This window comes from Vigna umbellata, chromosome 7 (genome assembly GCF_029865625.1).
Source record: "Vigna umbellata cultivar VRB3 chromosome 7, Vumbellata_1.0, whole genome shotgun sequence".
NCBI lineage: Eukaryota > Viridiplantae > Streptophyta > Magnoliopsida > Fabales > Fabaceae > Vigna > Vigna umbellata.
The window spans coordinates 32,085,110-32,103,194 of NC_142171.1; the positions used below are offsets into that span (position 1 = coordinate 32,085,110).

Here is an 18,085-nt window from a genome sequence, read left to right on the forward strand (position 1 = left end):
CTTTGTTTTGAATTGTTTGAATTTGATTGTCAAATATGTAAGAGTTTTTAGACTTAGAACCTACAACTAAGGAGTCCTAATTAAGGTTGACGGTATACTGCCAACTAAGTTAGTGGTTGTAGCATAAAACTCTATTAGGCCAGTACAATTCCCTAAGCTTGGTGGTATACCCCCACTGAAGTTATTGTGAGAAAGAGACAGAATAGACAACATTTTACAATTTCTAGATCCCAGTTGAATAATACCTCCAAGACTATTACGATCTAGAAATAACACAAGAAGATTTTCGAGATCATTTAGACTCTTCGGAATAACTCCCTGCAATCCATTACCTAACAAATATATGACTAATTGAACTTGTTTAAATGGTCACACTGCACTGAAATACAGTGATGCATGAAATCACTGTGACAGTTACTAAAAATGCAGAAAATGCATTAATGATTGGTGCAGAATTAGAAAAACACCAGATTCAATGGTGGCTGGTTCAATGAAATGTACAAGAAACATCCTAATCAACTAGATGTAGTTGCTGAATAAGAACTAGCAGATTAATAATTGTCCTAAGACATGGCAAAGATGCAGCACGATGCAAAGCTCATAAAATTCTGATACAATACTTAAAACCAGATTTAAATCAAATCAACTACTGTTTTTGCAGAATTGTGATTGATTGTAATGACTATCACTTCAGACATGCTTAATATGACATAAGAAACTTGTCTCAAGTTTTATATACAACAAAACTGGCAGAAACAGTGTGCACCACAGCAGACCAAAAACTAACTTTTACTCCATAATGTAATATCAGAGTTGGATGAACTTAATCACATATTTTGAATGTCAGTGTGTATTACTGATTGTTAATACTTGAAACATATATGAAATCAACAAACAAACTTGTTCCAAGCCTGAAAATCCAGAAATCTGAACTGAAACCTCAAAAGGTGTACTAGAAATGGACTAGAATGGTCAAATTTTGATCACTACACTAAACTAGCCTCAGAAACTTCAAACAAACTGTCCTAACAAGTTTAGGATGGTAAAACAATGCTAATTAGAAAGTCACACTAGAAAAACAACTTAGAACTCAAAATATGACACCCTACAACCTAAAACTAGTTAGTAGAGAATACACTAAAAGTGGTCATAATGCATAGTGTATTAAAGTAGTAACCAAAACAGTATGACAACTATCTAGACAAGTCTTAAGACATAAAAGATAGATAGAAATGAGTGCACAATTCGAAAATACAAAGTATACAAAATCAAACATCACTGAAAACGAAAACTGCACCAGAAAAATGAGTTTAAAAGTGTGCTATAAAACCCAAAAATGATTGGCAGTGTTTGTAAAGCTTAAGCGATGATTCAAGCAACTTTATATGATCAATTTAAAGGTGTTTAAACATTGAAACAACAAGGAATCATAGTACACTCGAAAATCACTAATTCACTTCCAAATTTAAACCAAAATTAGCACTAGAATTTTCATTTTTTAGTACCTATAAAAGTGTACTTATAAGGTGAGAAATTGTCATTTCACCTAATGTAGACTCATTCTAAGGTATGTAAACATCCTAACAAGTATAACTTAGTGAAATCAAGGTAGGAAAGTACTGATGTGATTTAACTAATGTGATTGTCAGTACATACTTTTATAGCTATTTCATTGCGTAAATTATGTTTATATGTATTATATATCCATGCTTCTATAGATATTTGATTGCCTAAATTATGTTCATCTTTATATTGTATGTTCATGTATATTGTCTTTCATTTATTAGGCTACAACTTGATTAAGTTAAGTAGTCATTTAAAATCCTATGGTACTACACACATTCTCAATGAAATGAGAAGGGTAAAAATACTATAAACACTTAGAACGTACAAAATATGTGGAAGTACTCTAGACAAGAGAACTTCGGGTGTAATAAGTTGTCTCCTCCAACTTATTTACACAACCCCTTAGGATGTTTAATGCATTTCAATACTGAGGACTTGTTTTTGCATGCCCTTATTGAATGCCTATGACCATAGTGTTGAAATTGCCTTCCATGTTCGACTTCAGTAGTAATAAGTTTATTACTTATGTCACATGGAGTGTTGCTGTTTTGGCTAAGTTTTTATTTGTTTGGCTTGTCACAGAACATGGCCCATTTTCCCAACCATCGTGGATGGATGTACGACCGTTGTTATAGTGGAAGGAGAGGTTTGAAAGAATCTTTTGTCATAGGAGTTGAAGAGTTCGTGGAGACGGCACGACGATATCAATATTATGCCCTTGATGGAGGGATTCGATGTCCATGCATCAAGTGCGAATGTACAAGCATTCTGAAAGATGAAGTCGTCAAAGTTCACCTTTACCAAAAAGGGTTCATGCCTAATTACACGGTCTGGACATTTCATGGTGAAGAAATTCCTTCGACCTCCACTGCAGTCGAAAAACGGCTTGCATCAGGTTCGAATACTGTTGTACATACATGTGAGATAGATCAATTTGCCTACATGCAAGAGATGGTCGACCATGCTCTTCGTCACCATGCTGCAGAAGCAGACGATAGTCATGATGAAGAGCCTCCAAATGAAACGACGCAGAGGTTTTACAATTTACTGACAGAGGCAAATCTACCTGTATTTGAAGGTTCATCTGAGTCAAAATTGTCAGTGTGCATTAGACTCATGGCTGGCAAATCTAATTGGAACGTTCCCATTCAAGCAGTGGACTTCTATACAAAACTGATGTTAGATTTGACACCACCAAACAATTTGATGCCGAAGAATTATTACCAAGCCAAAAAATGTGTTTCAAAGTTGGGATTGGATGTGAAGAAGATTGATTGTTGTGTTAATGGATGTATGTTATTCTATGACAATGACAGTGGCAAAAATGATGCAATGTTGGTGGAATGCAAGTTCTGTGGCTCACCTCGATATCAGACAATGCATGCTGGACGGAGGCAAAAAAAACCAATTCCATTAAAGTCCATGTTCTACTTACCTATAATTCCAAGATTACAAAGATTGTTTACTTCAATGCAAACAGCAGAACACATGACATGGCATGATGGTAACAAAACTCCGGGACTTTTGCGTCATCCTTCTGATGGTGAAGCTTGGAAGCACTTCAATCGTAAACATCCATCCTTTGGTAGTGAACCGCGTAACGTCAGACTTGGTTTATGCTCTGATGGGTTTACCCCGTACATTCAGGCGTCTGCATCACCGTATTCATGTTGGCCCGTGATAGTTACCCCATACAATCTACCACCTGAGATGTGCATGACAAAGCCTTACATGTTTTTATCGTGTATAATACCAGGTCCATCTAATCCCAAATCATTGATTGATGTTTACTTGGAGCCTTTGATTGATGATTTGAAGAAGTTATGGAATGGTGTTTGGACGTATGACGTTTCAAGGAGGCAAAATTTCCTTATGAGGGCAGCCTTGATGTGGACTATTAATGACTTCCCAGCGTACGGCATGTTATCTGGTTGGAGCACACATGGTCGATTAGCTTGTCCACATTGCATGGAACATACAAAGTCATTCCAATTGAGTCATGGCCGGAAAAGTAGTTGGTTTGACTGCCATCGACGGTTCTTGCCCATTGATCACCCCTTTAGAAGAAACAAAAAGGCATTTCGAAAAGGACAACTTGAAACGGATATGCCCCCGCCAAAGTTGACTGGATCACACGTGTGGAGAAGAGTGAAAGACTATCCAAAAGTGACTGAATCTGGTCAGAATAGGCTAGAAGGGTTTGGGGAATGGCATAATTGGACTAAAAGAAGCATATTCTGGGAACTTCCCTATTGGAAGGACAACTTGCTAAGACACAACATCGATGTCATGCACACAGAAAAAAATTTCTTTGACAATGTCTTCAACACAGTCATGGATGTTAAAGGTAAGACAAAAGATAATGAGAAAGCAAGAAAAGATTTACCTTTGTATTGTGGACGAAAAGACTTAGAGTTGAAGGCACAAGGTAACGGCCGATTATTTAAACCAAAAGCAAATTACACCATGTCAAAAGACGAGACAAGAATAGTGTGTGCATGGATCAAGGAGCTTAGAATGCCAGATGGATATGCTTCTAACTTGTCCAGATGTGCCAATGTTCAGAACGGTACTATTCAAGGGTTGAAGAGTCATGATTGTCATGTATTCATGGAGACTTTCATCCCTCTTGCGTTCAGTTGTTTGCCAACACACGTGTTACATCCACTTATAGAAATCAGTAACTTCTTTAAAGATTTGTGTTGCACGACACTAAAGGAAGATTCCCTTAAAAAGATGGATGAAAATATCCCGATTATTCTCTGCAAATTGGAAAGAATATTCCCTCCTGCATTCTTTGATTCAATGGAGCACATTGCAATACATCTTGCATATGAAGCTTGGCTTGGGGGACCCGTGCAGTACAGGTGGATGTATCCCTTTGAAAGGTTTATGGGAGAATCCAAACGCTCAGTTAAAAATAAAGCTAGAGTGGAAGGCTCAATTTGTGCAGCTTACTTGCACAGAGAGACAACTTATTTTTGTTCACATTATTTCAAGAACTTCATGTTGTCCCCCACTCATGTCAGAAATGAAATGCAATGGCAAGTTGAACGACGTGAAGGTGCATTATCAGTTTTTCGACAAACAGGCCGTCACGCAGGGAAAGAATTCACTCACTGGTTAACTGATGCTGAATTAAACTCTGCTCATGTCCATGTCTTGATCAATTGCAGTGAAGTAAAGCCGTACCTTGAGTATGTCATCATCCATCTCTAATCTATCAAACGGTTTAATTGTTATACACTAATGAATTTCATTTGTACCAGCTCATTTGTTGTGGCTGAGCAAGTCGCAGAAGGAAACACTTCTGCTAGAATACACTCAGAGTTTCCGCATTGGTTTAGAAATCAGGTCCGTAGTTTTTCCTACGTTTAGAGCAAGGTAAATTTGACCATTGCTTTTATAATTTTGTTACTACCTTTGTAGGTTTTTAATCAGGCATTAACTCCCACGGTTCAAGAGTTAAGACATCTCTCCAATTGGCCAATGAGATGTGTCAAAGAATGGCACACTTACTTCATCAATGGTTACAAATTCCATACACATGAATGGTCTAAAGGAAAGAAAACATCAAATTGTGGCGTGTATGTCAAGGGCCTAACAGAGGGGTCTTATGATGATTTCTACGGCATCATTCATAAAATATATGAGTTAGAGTACAACAGCACTACTTCTCCAAACAGAGTGGTACTCTTCTATTGTGAATGGTTTGATCCTTCTAGAGCTGGTACTAGAGTCGATCCACGCTTTAATATTGTCGAACTGAACCAGAGATTAAGATATGGGCCTTTTGATCCTTTCATTCTACCATCTAATGTGAGACAGGTTTATTATGTGTCATATCCACCATTTCGCAATATTGACAAGCGTGGTTGGGCCGTAGCAATACAAACGAAGCCTAGAGGTCGCATAGACTCAAATGAAGTTGAGGAAGATGTAGCCTACCAACTTGACCAAATGTCACAACCACAAGAAATTATCGAAGTTGAACGTATAACCGCATTGGTCGACCCTGATGGTGATGGAGATGAATTAGAAGCAACAGTACAAGGTGATGAAGAACAAGAGGAAGAAGAAGAAGAAGAAGAAGAAGAAGAAGAAGCAAATGAAGAAGAAGAAGAAGATGATGATGATGATGATGACGATGAAGAAGAAGAACAAGAAGAAGAAGACGATGATGAAGATGAAGATGAAGATGATGATCATGATGACGATGATTGAATGTTGAACATCTATTGTAGCAAATTGGACTATCATTTCATTACCATTATCTAAAATACCATCTTTAAGTTGTATGCAATTACTTGTACATTGACTTTGAAAACAATTCATCCTTCTTTATTTATTTATATTTATTCGCTTTGTTTGTAACCATTTCAATGCAGTAATGACAGGACAAGGTTCAGAGCGTCCTGATAAAGGAAAAGGGGTAGCAAGGCCTACAAAGAGGCAACGGCAGACACCAAAGTATGTACTTAGGGTGCCTGCTAGACTACCTACCCCTGCTCCCGGTAGTTCATCATCTGTGGGGCCTCCTCCTACCCCTATTATACAGACTCCTACACCAGCAGTAGACCCCACTCCTCCTCCTCCTGCAGTACACCCTTCTACTACCACTGCAGTAGACCCTTCTCCTCCTCCTCCAGCACACCCTTCTACAACCCCTGCCACAGACCCTCTTCCTCCTCCTATTATTGCCACCCCCACTCCTCCCCCTATTGTTATTACCCCCACTCCTCTCTCTGACCCTACTTCTATACCTTCCTCATCTTCTGTACCTCCTTCTGAGACCGTCACACCACTTGGTGATCCAGATTCAAGTGGTGATGCTGAAGATCTTGACCCGCCCCTCCATGATCGACCATGGATTGAGCCCTATGGTAAAGGGTAAGTTTATAATCTGTTGATATCATTTGATGTTTAAACCATATTGTAATTGAAATGAGTTTTGTTATGCAGGTTTATTCCATCTAGGGTTGCTTCCCAGGCCATCACACGTTCAATAAAGCAACAGTTTTTAACTCCATGGCCTACTTGGGGAGCAATACCTAAGGACGACAGGAAGCCATTCTGGCAGCGCTTTCAGGTGAGCAATCTATTACACTAATGTTGGGAATATTTTAGTATGTTCTGTAATCAATGTTTGTTCTCTTTAATGTTACAGATGAAGGTGCAGTGGAAACCTGAACATGAAACTCAGATACACAGAAATTTCCACATGAAAGCATCTCATCGGCTGTCAGAGATGTTTAGGGATGCCCGGAATGCAGCACAGCGCCCTAACTGGCTGGGTGAGCACATTTGGAACTCTTTACTGGCCCATTGGAATACAGTAGAGTTCCGCAATAAGTGTGCCAAAGCCCAGCGGAACAGAGCGTCTGAAAGGGGTGGCACCCTGCATACTGGTGGGTCGATCACCATTCATGAGCATGCCATTCGTATGGTATAATCTCATTACATAACTTTTTCTTTCATACACAAGTTATGTATATTGTATTTCATATGTACGCTTGTAATTCTTAATTATGTTACAGGCACAGGCTCTAGGACGGGCGGTCCATGTTGATGAGGTCTTTGCACAGACTCATGTTCGGAAGGGAACTAATGAATTTGTTGATGAAAGATCTCGGAAGACTCATGTAAGCAAATAACACTATTACTAATTTTTTATTTCTGTTATACTGTCGTTCTCTGACATTGCTTTTAATGTTTCAACAGGAAGACTTTTCTACGAGACTTTCACAGGTTAGATCTGAACATGAGTCAGCTCCTACACCGGATGATGCCAGTAATGCAGATGATGACATCCGTAGGACGCAGTGCTGGATCGACACCGTTGGTGGGAAGAAAAAGGGACGAGTGTATGGTGCGGGACAGCTTGCTGCAAACTATACAGCATCCAGAGGAGGTACTCTGAAGCACCAGCCTTCTTCTTCCACCAGTACTCCTGACGAGGTTCTTCAACTCAGGCAGGAACTCCATCAACGTGACCAGGAGCTCACTGATCTCAGAGCAGAGTTTTCAAATTTTAAGGCCCTGGTCATGACTGTCTTGCCTCAAACCTCACAGGACGTACAAAATATCCCTCCCACCCAATCACGACCGTCCTCATCACCTGCTGCCACTCAGCAGCCCACTTCAGTCCAACCCTCATCAGTCCAACCCTCATCAGTCCAACCCACACCAGTCCAGCCATCAATAGAGGAGCAGGATGATGAAAATCATTCTGATGATAGTTATGTACATTATTAGGTTTCATTTTCTTATTACTTGTTAGACAAACATTTGGATATTAGAACATTTTGAGTTGATATCATTTCAATGTTAGATGTACTTACAGACTTTGGATGTTACAACATCCTTGTGTTACATTGTTTTATGTTTGAACTATAAATACATTATTTATACATTAATGGATGTCCTGTGGATTATTTGATGTGCCTTGGATATTGATCATTGATTGGATCTTTGAGATGCACATTATGCATGTTTGTATGTGTTTGAAAATTGTTATGCAGGTCTGTTTGTAAATTAAATTTGTTATACAGGTCTGGGTTGCAGAGGGAAAACCATTTCTCTAAAACCTGCTCTGCATTTTACCGAAGGCTTTTGCCCTTCGGTAAATGCCCTCGTCTGGCCATTACCGAAGGCTTCCGCCCTTCGGTAAATACCCTCGAATGCTCATTACCGAGGGCTTCTGCCCTTCGGAAATTACCGAAGGCTTTCGCCCTTCGGTAATTACCGAAGGCTTCTGACCCTCGGTAATTACCGAAGGGCAGAAGCCCTCGGTAATGGTTAGCGACAAGGGATTTACCGAAGGATTTTTGGCCGTCGATAGGCCTTCGGTAAACGTCCATTATCGACGGCTTTTGGCATTTTCCGAGGGCTTCTGGCCTTCGGTAATGCCCTACTTTTTTGTAGTGGCTGATGCGAACGATCGCACGAGCACCCATATCCTCATTTAATAATACGTAAATAAGAGAGAAAGGTATTGAACACTAGGACGATGCGGACGATCACACGAGCGTTCAACCTTTAAACGTATTTTTGTAATTTTTATATAAGAAAGGAGAAGAGGTTTTTAGCACAAGGACGACACGAGCAGTCACACGTGTGCTTAACCTTTAAAATATATTTTTGTAATTTTTTATAAGAAAGAAGAAGATATTTTTAGCACAAAAACGACGCGAGCGGTCACACGTGTGCTTAAACCTTTAAAATACATATTTTTTGTAATTTTTATAAGAAAGAAGAAGAGGTTTTTAGCACAAGAACGATGCGCGTGATCCCACGTGTGCTTAAACCTTTAAAATGTTTTTATTTTTATTTTAGAAGAAAGAGAAAAAGTCTCTAGCACAAGAACGACGCGAGCGGTCACACGTGTGCTTAACCTTTAAAACATTATTTTTACCTTTATTAGGAAAGAAGAAAAGGTTTCTAGCACAAGGACGACGCGGGCGGTCACACGTGTGTTTAACCTTTAAAACATATTTTTTGTAATTTTTATTTAAGAAAGAAGAAAAGGTTTTTAGCACAAGGACGACGCGAGCGGTCACACGTGTGCTTAACCTTCAAAACGTATTTTTTGTTATTATTATTATTTATTATTATTTTTTATTATCGTCTTTTTTCGTGTTTAAAGTGCAACAAATAAACCAAAATAAAAATAAAAGACAAGATCTAGGAGTGGGGTTATCATACAAAGGGGTTACATACAGTAAAAACTAATAACCAAACAAATACTAATAAAAATAAAGAAACAAAAGCATAAAAATGAAGCAAGAGAAACAGCCCAACAAGAATAGGGGTGTAGAGATTAAAAACCAGAGGTGCGGAGTAAAGTTGAGGCTCCTTTTTTTCCAACTTTGAATCTGCCAAGGTGTAAAGATGAAAATGGAGGTGCATCCCGAAATGTGTGTCCAGGTCCAATTCTTTTTTACTTGCAGAAACAAAATGGGTTTCAGCCCATATGGCAAGGGGTGTGATTAGGAATTGTATCTCAACAGGAAGAAAGGAGGCAGCCCATGCTAAGCCCAAAGCCATTCATCCCCAACCAGAAACCCATTAGGGGTTCTACTAGCTTCGGCTCATTTGTGTAAGCAGCGCTGAGACCCAGGGTCCTCTCCTCTGAATGAAAGAAAACAGAGACACTCACCTCTGCCACCCACGACCATGACTCAGCCTCCACACAAACCGGCCGCCGCTAACCGTAGTTCGCGGCGTCGTCAACGACGACATTCGCCACCGGAGCCATTGCTGGCCACAACACAAGGTTCCCCTTCTTCTTCTTCTCTTCGCGCGTGAGAGAAAAGCGCTCCCATTCATCGCCGGCCACCGCTTCCACCGAAACCAACCACTGCGCCACCACTTCTTCCAGTCTTATTCTCGCACGGCCCAGATTCGCTGCCGGTGCACGCGATCCACGCCGGCAACCGCCTCAGCTCCACCACCAAACAACCTAGGATGCCACCACTGCCAACGCCGATGCTCACTGCCGGAGGGATTGCTAGCCGCCGTATCGGGTCCTCCTACCTGCTTCTCCCCTTTACGCGCGAGGAGATGATTATCTTCTTCCCTTCCACTGAAATCAAACACTGCAAGTTGTGGCCCAAGGTGTTGCGAGCGCAGCCGTCCACCGCCGAGACCATCGCTAGCTCGGTCGCCCACCGTCAAGACCATCGCCGACCGTCACTGGAGCTCTTTCCCTTCCCCGTCGAACACCGCAAGAGCGAGTCCAGACGTGTTGAACCAAGACACTACCAGTGTCATGAGCAAAAACAGCCACCGTCGATGAAAAGCTGGCCACCGTTGTCCTCGCCGGACTTCGGTTCCTGATTGGTACCGCCAGCATCACTCTCCCTCTTCATCATCTTTTTTCGTTTGATATTTTGTCTACTGGGAAACAGTAAGCCCGTGGTGTGCGCATATGAGTGTGAGGGGCTGGATTTGTTATGTTCTGTGGGTTGATTGGATTATGAGAAAATGATGATTAAAGTTGAAAAATGGATTCGTTGGGTTGCTTCTTATATTTCTTGCAGGTTTGGTGTGGATAAACAAAAATGCCTGTGAAGTGATGGCAGGGAGGTATGATTGATCTCAGGTGTTGGATATGATGGATGAAGAAGAAAAACGAAGATGGTGAGTGCTGCCGTGGTGTTGGAGATGAAGATGATGATATTGGAGATGGTGTTTGCTTGGAGAGGATTCAAAATCCTGATAAGATTAGATCTGAGGAAGAAACAGAAGGTAGTGTGAGGAAGTGTGTGAATATGGAGGATGGGTTGAGGTGGTGATTGGTCGGGAAGTGGTGGTTGGTCGGGAAGTGGTGGTTGTCGTCGGAGTGAGTAAAATCTAGAGAGGAGCTCGGTTGAGAGAAGAAAACCTAAACAGCGACGCAGCGCGGTGGTGTAATTGGAGAGAGTGAGACGTGAGAGGAGGAGAGAAAATGGATTGGTTGGGAGGGCCGAGTTGCGTTGGTTAGTAGGTGTTGATGAGAGAATGGACGAGTGATCTCTTTTGGCTTAAGGGACCAAGAAAAATCAGTGGATGTGTGTGATGTTTGTTAGGGTGGTTACGGGTCAGAGGAGCAGAGGGGTGGAGAGCTAGGGAGCGTGTGTCAGTGTGCGTGAGGGAGGAACATTTTCTCTTTTTTTCTTTTTCAGAATTGGGTGCGAGTGTACCTGGGCGTGTCCTGCTTCCTTTTTTTTCTTTTTCTTTTGTTTTTTTTTAAATAATAATATAGAAAATCAAATCAAATAATAAAAAAAACAAAATAAAATAATAATAAAAACAGAATTTAAATTATATAAAAATACATAAAATAAAATAAGATACAATAAAAAAGAAAGACCTATATTATTTAGTTATCCGGACGAAATTGGGTGTTGACAATATATATATATATATATATATATATATATATATATATATATATATATATATCTAATAATCACATGTAAATTTTTCTTTTAGTCTAAATTAGTTTTATTAATTTGACTATTCTTCTTGTATGTTTTTCATCTCTTAATCATATTAAAAGCAATGATTTTTGCATCATAAGGTGTTTGAATCTATATGTACATTAATCATATGAGTTTCAGTGTTTCTAGGTTTAATTGAGAATCTACTTTGATTGATTTTAGGAACTTTCATATGATTAAACGGGTTTTTCCTATCAATTCAGAATGTGCTTTTATTGGTGAAAATAATTTTAACTATAATTAATTGAGAATTTACTTTGATTAATTAACTTTTAATTTGGTTAGGAGATTTAAGAATAAACATGATTAAACACAATAGGATTTGATTGAGAATGTACTTTGGTTGAACTCATTGATTATAATCTAGAAAAGTCTTGCATTTGATTGAGAATCTACTTTGGTTAACTGCATGATCAACCTCAAACTAATTAAGAATGTACTTTAATTAATTTGAAACTTGAACAATAATCAATTAAACAATGATCTGTGGACAACCGATGATGAATCTATCTTGGAAAAGCAGTGAAATTAGCCTATTTCGTCATAATTGTTTCTAAGTTTCCTATTTGTTCTTCAAACATTCTTCATACATTAACTTCATTAGCATAGTTTCTCAATTTTATTCTTGAGCATTGTATAGCATTCATAACAATCAAATATTGAAAAGCAGTTCTATATTCATTGGGAGACGACTCAGGGTTACTTTAACCCTATCTACTTTCTTGAATACTAGTTGAAAATACTGAAATTGCTTTGAAAAGTAGTATTAATTTGATAGCTTCAACAACAGCGTATCAAATTTGGTGTCGTTGCTAGGAAATACGGTTAGTATTTTGAATATTTTGATTCTTATTTTTTATTTTAATTTTCATTTGTTTATATTTTTTTCTTAATGTATATACATTTAATTTAGTTTGAATTATTTTGTAGTCTTTAGTTTTTCTTATTGTGGCAAAAAAAATTGTTCTTGGTTTAATTAAGAATTTCGCTTGAGAAACATTTGAGGCTATTTTGAATATACTCTAGTTAGGAAATACTTGGCTGTTAAGTTGTCCATTGTGACACACCCTCTTTCCTGGGAGTGGACCCAAACAAAGTCTTACTTATTTCTTATTTGAATTCTTTCTCTAAAACAAGAATAAAAGTACAAAAGAAAGAAAAAGAAGAGGAAACACTTCCTACATCTGAAGCCATACCACAATCATTATCTCTAGCCAGAAATATATCCTCTGATCTTTCACGTGATCCTAACCCAAAGAGAATGTGGCAAAGAAATATTCGACAGTTAGCCATCTCCCACAACACAGTTATCGGTAATGAGGAGTGGGAGTTGAGACCTGACTTATTAAATACCTTACCTAAATTCAATGGGTTGTCAAGGGAAAATCCACACAAACACTTAAGACAGTTCCACATATTGTGTGAAAATTTTAGATCTCCATGGATCACAATAGAGAGCCTTAAAATGAGAGCTTTTCCTTTTACTCTTCAAGGAACAACTCAAGAGTGATGATATTATCTCTCTGCACGAATTACGAATTGGGAAACTATAGAAAGATTCTTTCTTAAAAAATATTTTCCTGCGTTATCAACCATCCAAAGAGAAATCCAAGATATAAGACGGAGAGATAGAAAAAATCTTAGTGAGTATTGGGAAAGATTCAAGAAACTTTGTGCTTCCTGCCCTCAACTTCAAATCACCATCATGACTATCACAGTCATGAACAACATCATGAGCATCACCATACCATAATAACATAGTGGAAAGAGTTCATCTCACTCTTTTACCCTACCTCATCGAATGTAGTTGCTCCTACATCTCACCTGTAGCCTCCCCCTACAGGACATATGTAGCCTCCCCTATAAATCATCTCCTTCCAATGCACACAAGGCAAAAGGAATTACCTATCCATAGATAGAACCAAGATTTACGAGGTACAACAAGTAGACTTATCCTCTACTCTCATTCTCATCAATCACATACTCAGGTACATCCTTAATACTCACTCATGCTCCACTCTCAACAACAATTCAAACTGACCCTAAAGATAACCACTAACCTCAATGTCTGATTATCATCATGTTCCACAGCTCGTCAAGCTTGGTTCATGTCCATTCTTCATCAAATTCACCATTTTTCACCAAAATGCACTGTGATAATCGATTATTACTTAAGATAATTGATTATCTCAGTCAAATTTACTTAGAAGCATCTCGCAAGAAGGGATAAACGATTATCATCCCAGATAATCGATTATTCTCAAAACCACACTAAAAACCAACACGCATGTAATTGATTATAACTATTGATAATTTATTATTGTCGAACTGAAATACATCCTGGACATGATTCAAGCATTCAAACATACATACATCAATCCTAGATCACGTGGAAACATAATTAACACATCATACATGCATTCAAGCATCACATACCCATGTAAACATACTTAAACACATTTAATACATCACTTGAATCAAGAAATACACTAAATAAGGTTTTCAATCAGCCAAATTAACTAAGCATAATGCTTATAAATGAGAACCAAGAAGATGAAAATTCTCCAAAACAGAGTTGCTGATGTGAAGCTATTTTTTCCCAAACTACATCTCCGATTGACAATTCGAATAGTCAGAATGAAGAACCATAAGTCTGGAATTCACTGTCCAAAAAGTAGTCCGATCCAACCATGAACGACTTCACAATGATGAAAAAATTCTCCAAAACAGAGCTACTAATGTGAGGTTGCTTTCTCCCAAACTACACCTCTGATTGACAATCCGAGCAGTCAGAATGAAGAACCATACGTCTGGAACCCATTGTCCAAAAATAAGTTTGGTCCAACGGTGAAAGACTTCATAACAACAAAAACACCAGTGTAGATTTTATGTTATGTGGGAATGACGTCTTCTCTTCCTTTCTCTCTCACTTCGCTTTTCCCTCTCTTCAAATGACTCTAATATGCCCTACTAATCTAACACATCTCCACTAAATCAAAGTGAGACATAATGGTCCACATTGTTTGGCTTATTCTCCACATAGGAAAGGAACTCAATAACTCAACACTTACAACATATATTTGCATGAAAACTCCTGAGCATCATAACTTTATTCTCTCTTAGCATCAAACCCTTTGTTGGGATATGATGAGTGCATATTTATACCCACATTTTAGATTTAATTTCAAAATTTTAGAGGAATAATTGTGCTTAAATGATTGATTTGAATAAGATTTTGCATGATTGGCTTTATCGGAGTTTGGGAATTAGAGAGACTTAAAATTTGATTTTAAATGCATAAATTATTTTGGAGAGTCTAATGTTTGTTGGTGCAGCTGGAATTAAAGTTTGAATTGCAATTTTGACAAGAAAAAAAAGACTAAAGGGCAATTAGAGGAAATTTCTGGACTTTTGTGCAATTTTGAATAAAATAAAAAGGGTTGAATTGTAATTTTGGGCAAGTTTAAATCTATTAGATATTTTAAAAGATAATTTGGAGAAAATATATCTTAAGATATTTTATTTGAGATTGTTAAATAATTACCTTATTTAACTATATCAATAAATATCAAAAGATAATATTCGCCAAATATTTTTGAATCTAGAAAATATATTATCAAATATTCTTAAAAACCGATTAAATATGTTGAATATTTGGAATATATTAGATATAAGATAAAAGATTTTATCAACAGAAGATTCAGAGTCCAAGCCCAATCAAGCCTATATAAAGAGACCCAGGGGAGGCAAAAAGACATAACTCATTCATTCTCTTAGACTCCTCCACGGGAAGCAAGCATCCACCACTTCTCTCACTTTTATTTCATCATGTGTTTCACTCCATTCATGGAAGGCTAAGCTTCTAGGGCTATTCCACTGTAATTTCACTATGGATTTTGAGGTTAAGTTGAATTAATGCAATTGTTTCTTTTGATTATTGATTTGAGTTGCTCTCTTTCTATGTCTTTCATCTCTCAATCATATTAAAAGCAATGATTTTTTATCATAAGGTGTTTGAATCTACATGCATATTAATCATATGAGTTCAAGGGTTTCTAGGTTTGGTTGAGAATCTACTTTGATTAAATTTAGGAACTTTCATATCATTAAACGGGTTTTTGCTATCAATTGAGAATGTACTTTGATTGGTGGTAATAATTTCAACTATAATTAATTGAGGCTTTACTTTGATTAATTACCTTTTAATTTGATTAGGAGATTTAAGAATAGACATGATTAAACACAATAGAATTTGATTCAGAATGCACTTTGGTTGAATTCATTGTGAATAATCTAGAAAGGTCTTACATTTGATTGAAAATCTACTTTGGTTAACTGCATGATCATCCTTAAATTAATTAAGAATGTACTTTAATTAATTTGAAACTTGAACAATAATCAATTGAACAATGATTTTTGGCTAACCGATGATGAATATATCTTGGAAAAGCAGTGGAATTAGTCTATTTCATCATTGTTTCTAAGTTTCCTCTTTGTTCTTCAAACATTACATTAAATCTATTAGCATAGTTTCTCACTTTTATTCTTGAGCATTGCACTCATAAGATTCAAATATTGACAAGCAATTGCGTATTCGTTGGGAGACGACTCAGGGTTACTTTAACCCTATCTAGTTTCTTTAATACTACTTGGCAATAATGAAGTTGCCTTAAAAAGTAATATTAATTTGATAGTTTCAACGATAGCGTATCAGGATAACCCAACAAAACATACATAATACATTCATAGGGAAAACACAACACAAGTATTACATAAATCTTATGCCCATGCATACACAAACCCTTATCCAACAATAACAACATACAACCATAATCATAATCATATAAACATATATCAAAGAAGGATTATTAATCCGAATAACCAAGAACACATACAATATACAACAGTAAACAAACATAGGTAAGGTTCCTCATACCTTGGCCAATCCTAAGGCTTTTTCTATACTTCCAAAACACCATCAATGTTCCATTGCACTAAAGGTTTTCTATTGTTCTTTTTCTTTTCTTGCAAACGTCTATCTCCTATGTTTTTCTCTTTGATTTTGAGTTTTTAGGATTTCTAAACATCATTCGCCCTTCCTCTATATCGTAATATTTATAACTCAACTCCACTATATCTTTAACATTTTATCTCTTATTATAATATGTATTTTTAAAGCCAACTCTATCTAAAACCTTAATTCCCTTCTATCTCATGTTTTCTATCCTTTTTATTTTAATTCAAACTCTTTTACTTCCTACATACCTTTATTTAATTTTAACACCAACAAAATAAAGATAAAAGCCTATTTTCTCCTTAGACAAAAATATAAATAACATAACATATATGTTCTAACAAAATATACACTCAAGAATACTAATTTCCAAACAAAAATCTAAAATCTCAAAATTACTTTATTTTAAAACCCTTATTTTCCCCTATCTTATAATAGAAATATTCCCAACGTTTTAAAGATTCTCTCAATTATAGAAACATTATAATTTTCAAAGTTTAGAGAAATACTTGTTATATGGATTGGCTTAGAAGAAGAGAACCAAATTACTAAATGTATGGATTGGCTTAGAGAAAAAGAGAACCAAATTACTAAATATGAGACTAAGTAGAATACTAATTTTCAATGTTTTACCTAATATCATGTGTCTATTTTCTGCAAGTGATAACTAAAACTATACTCATCCGATTTGGAAGATTTAAGTATTCACGAAAGAGGAGAAAACAATCTTCAATTTTGATTTTTTTTTTTCCTATCAGAGGCCTATTTGGTCAAAATGATATTAAAGTTTAAGTTTGGATGTTTACTTACTTTGAAATTGTCTCGTGTAAGTCATAAATAAGATATAGCAGGAATTGGATTTGATTATTATAATACTATTAAAAATTATTAAGCAGTGATACCTGTTAACACGAGGGACCTTACTTGTCTATAACTTAACTTAGCCTTACAAGGAAATATAAATTCTTATTAAATTCTCTTAAATGCTTTGTCTTTTACACAATTCTTTTAAAATTTTTATTTTCTTCTTTTTAATTTTATCATTTTTAATATTACTTTTAATTTTATTCTTCTCTAGTTAGTTTTTTTTTTCTTAAAATATTTTAAATACTTTTAAAATAAATAAATAGGTTCTTCTGTATAATACATGTTGGCATATTTCGTTTTTAATATAATAAAAATAAAATTAGTACAGAAAATTTGAATTTTATTGAAACTTCATTTATAATTAAAGTAATTAGATAGATATTTGGTCTTTATTAATAATTAATTGTGTTTTGTTAGAAAAAAAACTAATAACCACTAATTGATGATATTGTGCACGCAATTTAAAGGGAGTCTTTACTTTTAATTTGTTATTTTATAAATTTTAATCATTTTTTAAAATATTAATTGTTGATTTTTATTCACTAATAACTATCCATTAACAATAAATTAAGTTGAAACAAAATTAACCAAATTAAAATTAAATCCAAATTATTTTCTTTATTTATATTAAAAATAAAATATAATCATATTTGCT

At 36.4% G+C, this 18,085-nt stretch overlaps 1 protein-coding gene across 1 annotated transcript; it reads left to right on the forward strand.

Moving 5' to 3' along the window:
* Positions 1–2,268: 2,268 nt before the first annotated feature.
* LOC148195746 (uncharacterized) lies at positions 2,269–8,005 on the forward strand. The gene is made up of 6 exons (XM_088094996.1): positions 2,269–2,461; positions 5,955–6,456; positions 6,529–6,655; positions 6,734–7,012; positions 7,104–7,208; positions 7,288–8,005. Exons 1-6 carry the CDS (start codon positions 2,380–2,382, stop codon positions 7,819–7,821), a joined length of 1,629 nt encoding a protein of 542 aa, XP_087951122.1. The 5' UTR covers positions 2,269–2,379; the 3' UTR covers positions 7,822–8,005.
* Positions 8,006–18,085: the final 10,080 nt, after the last annotated feature.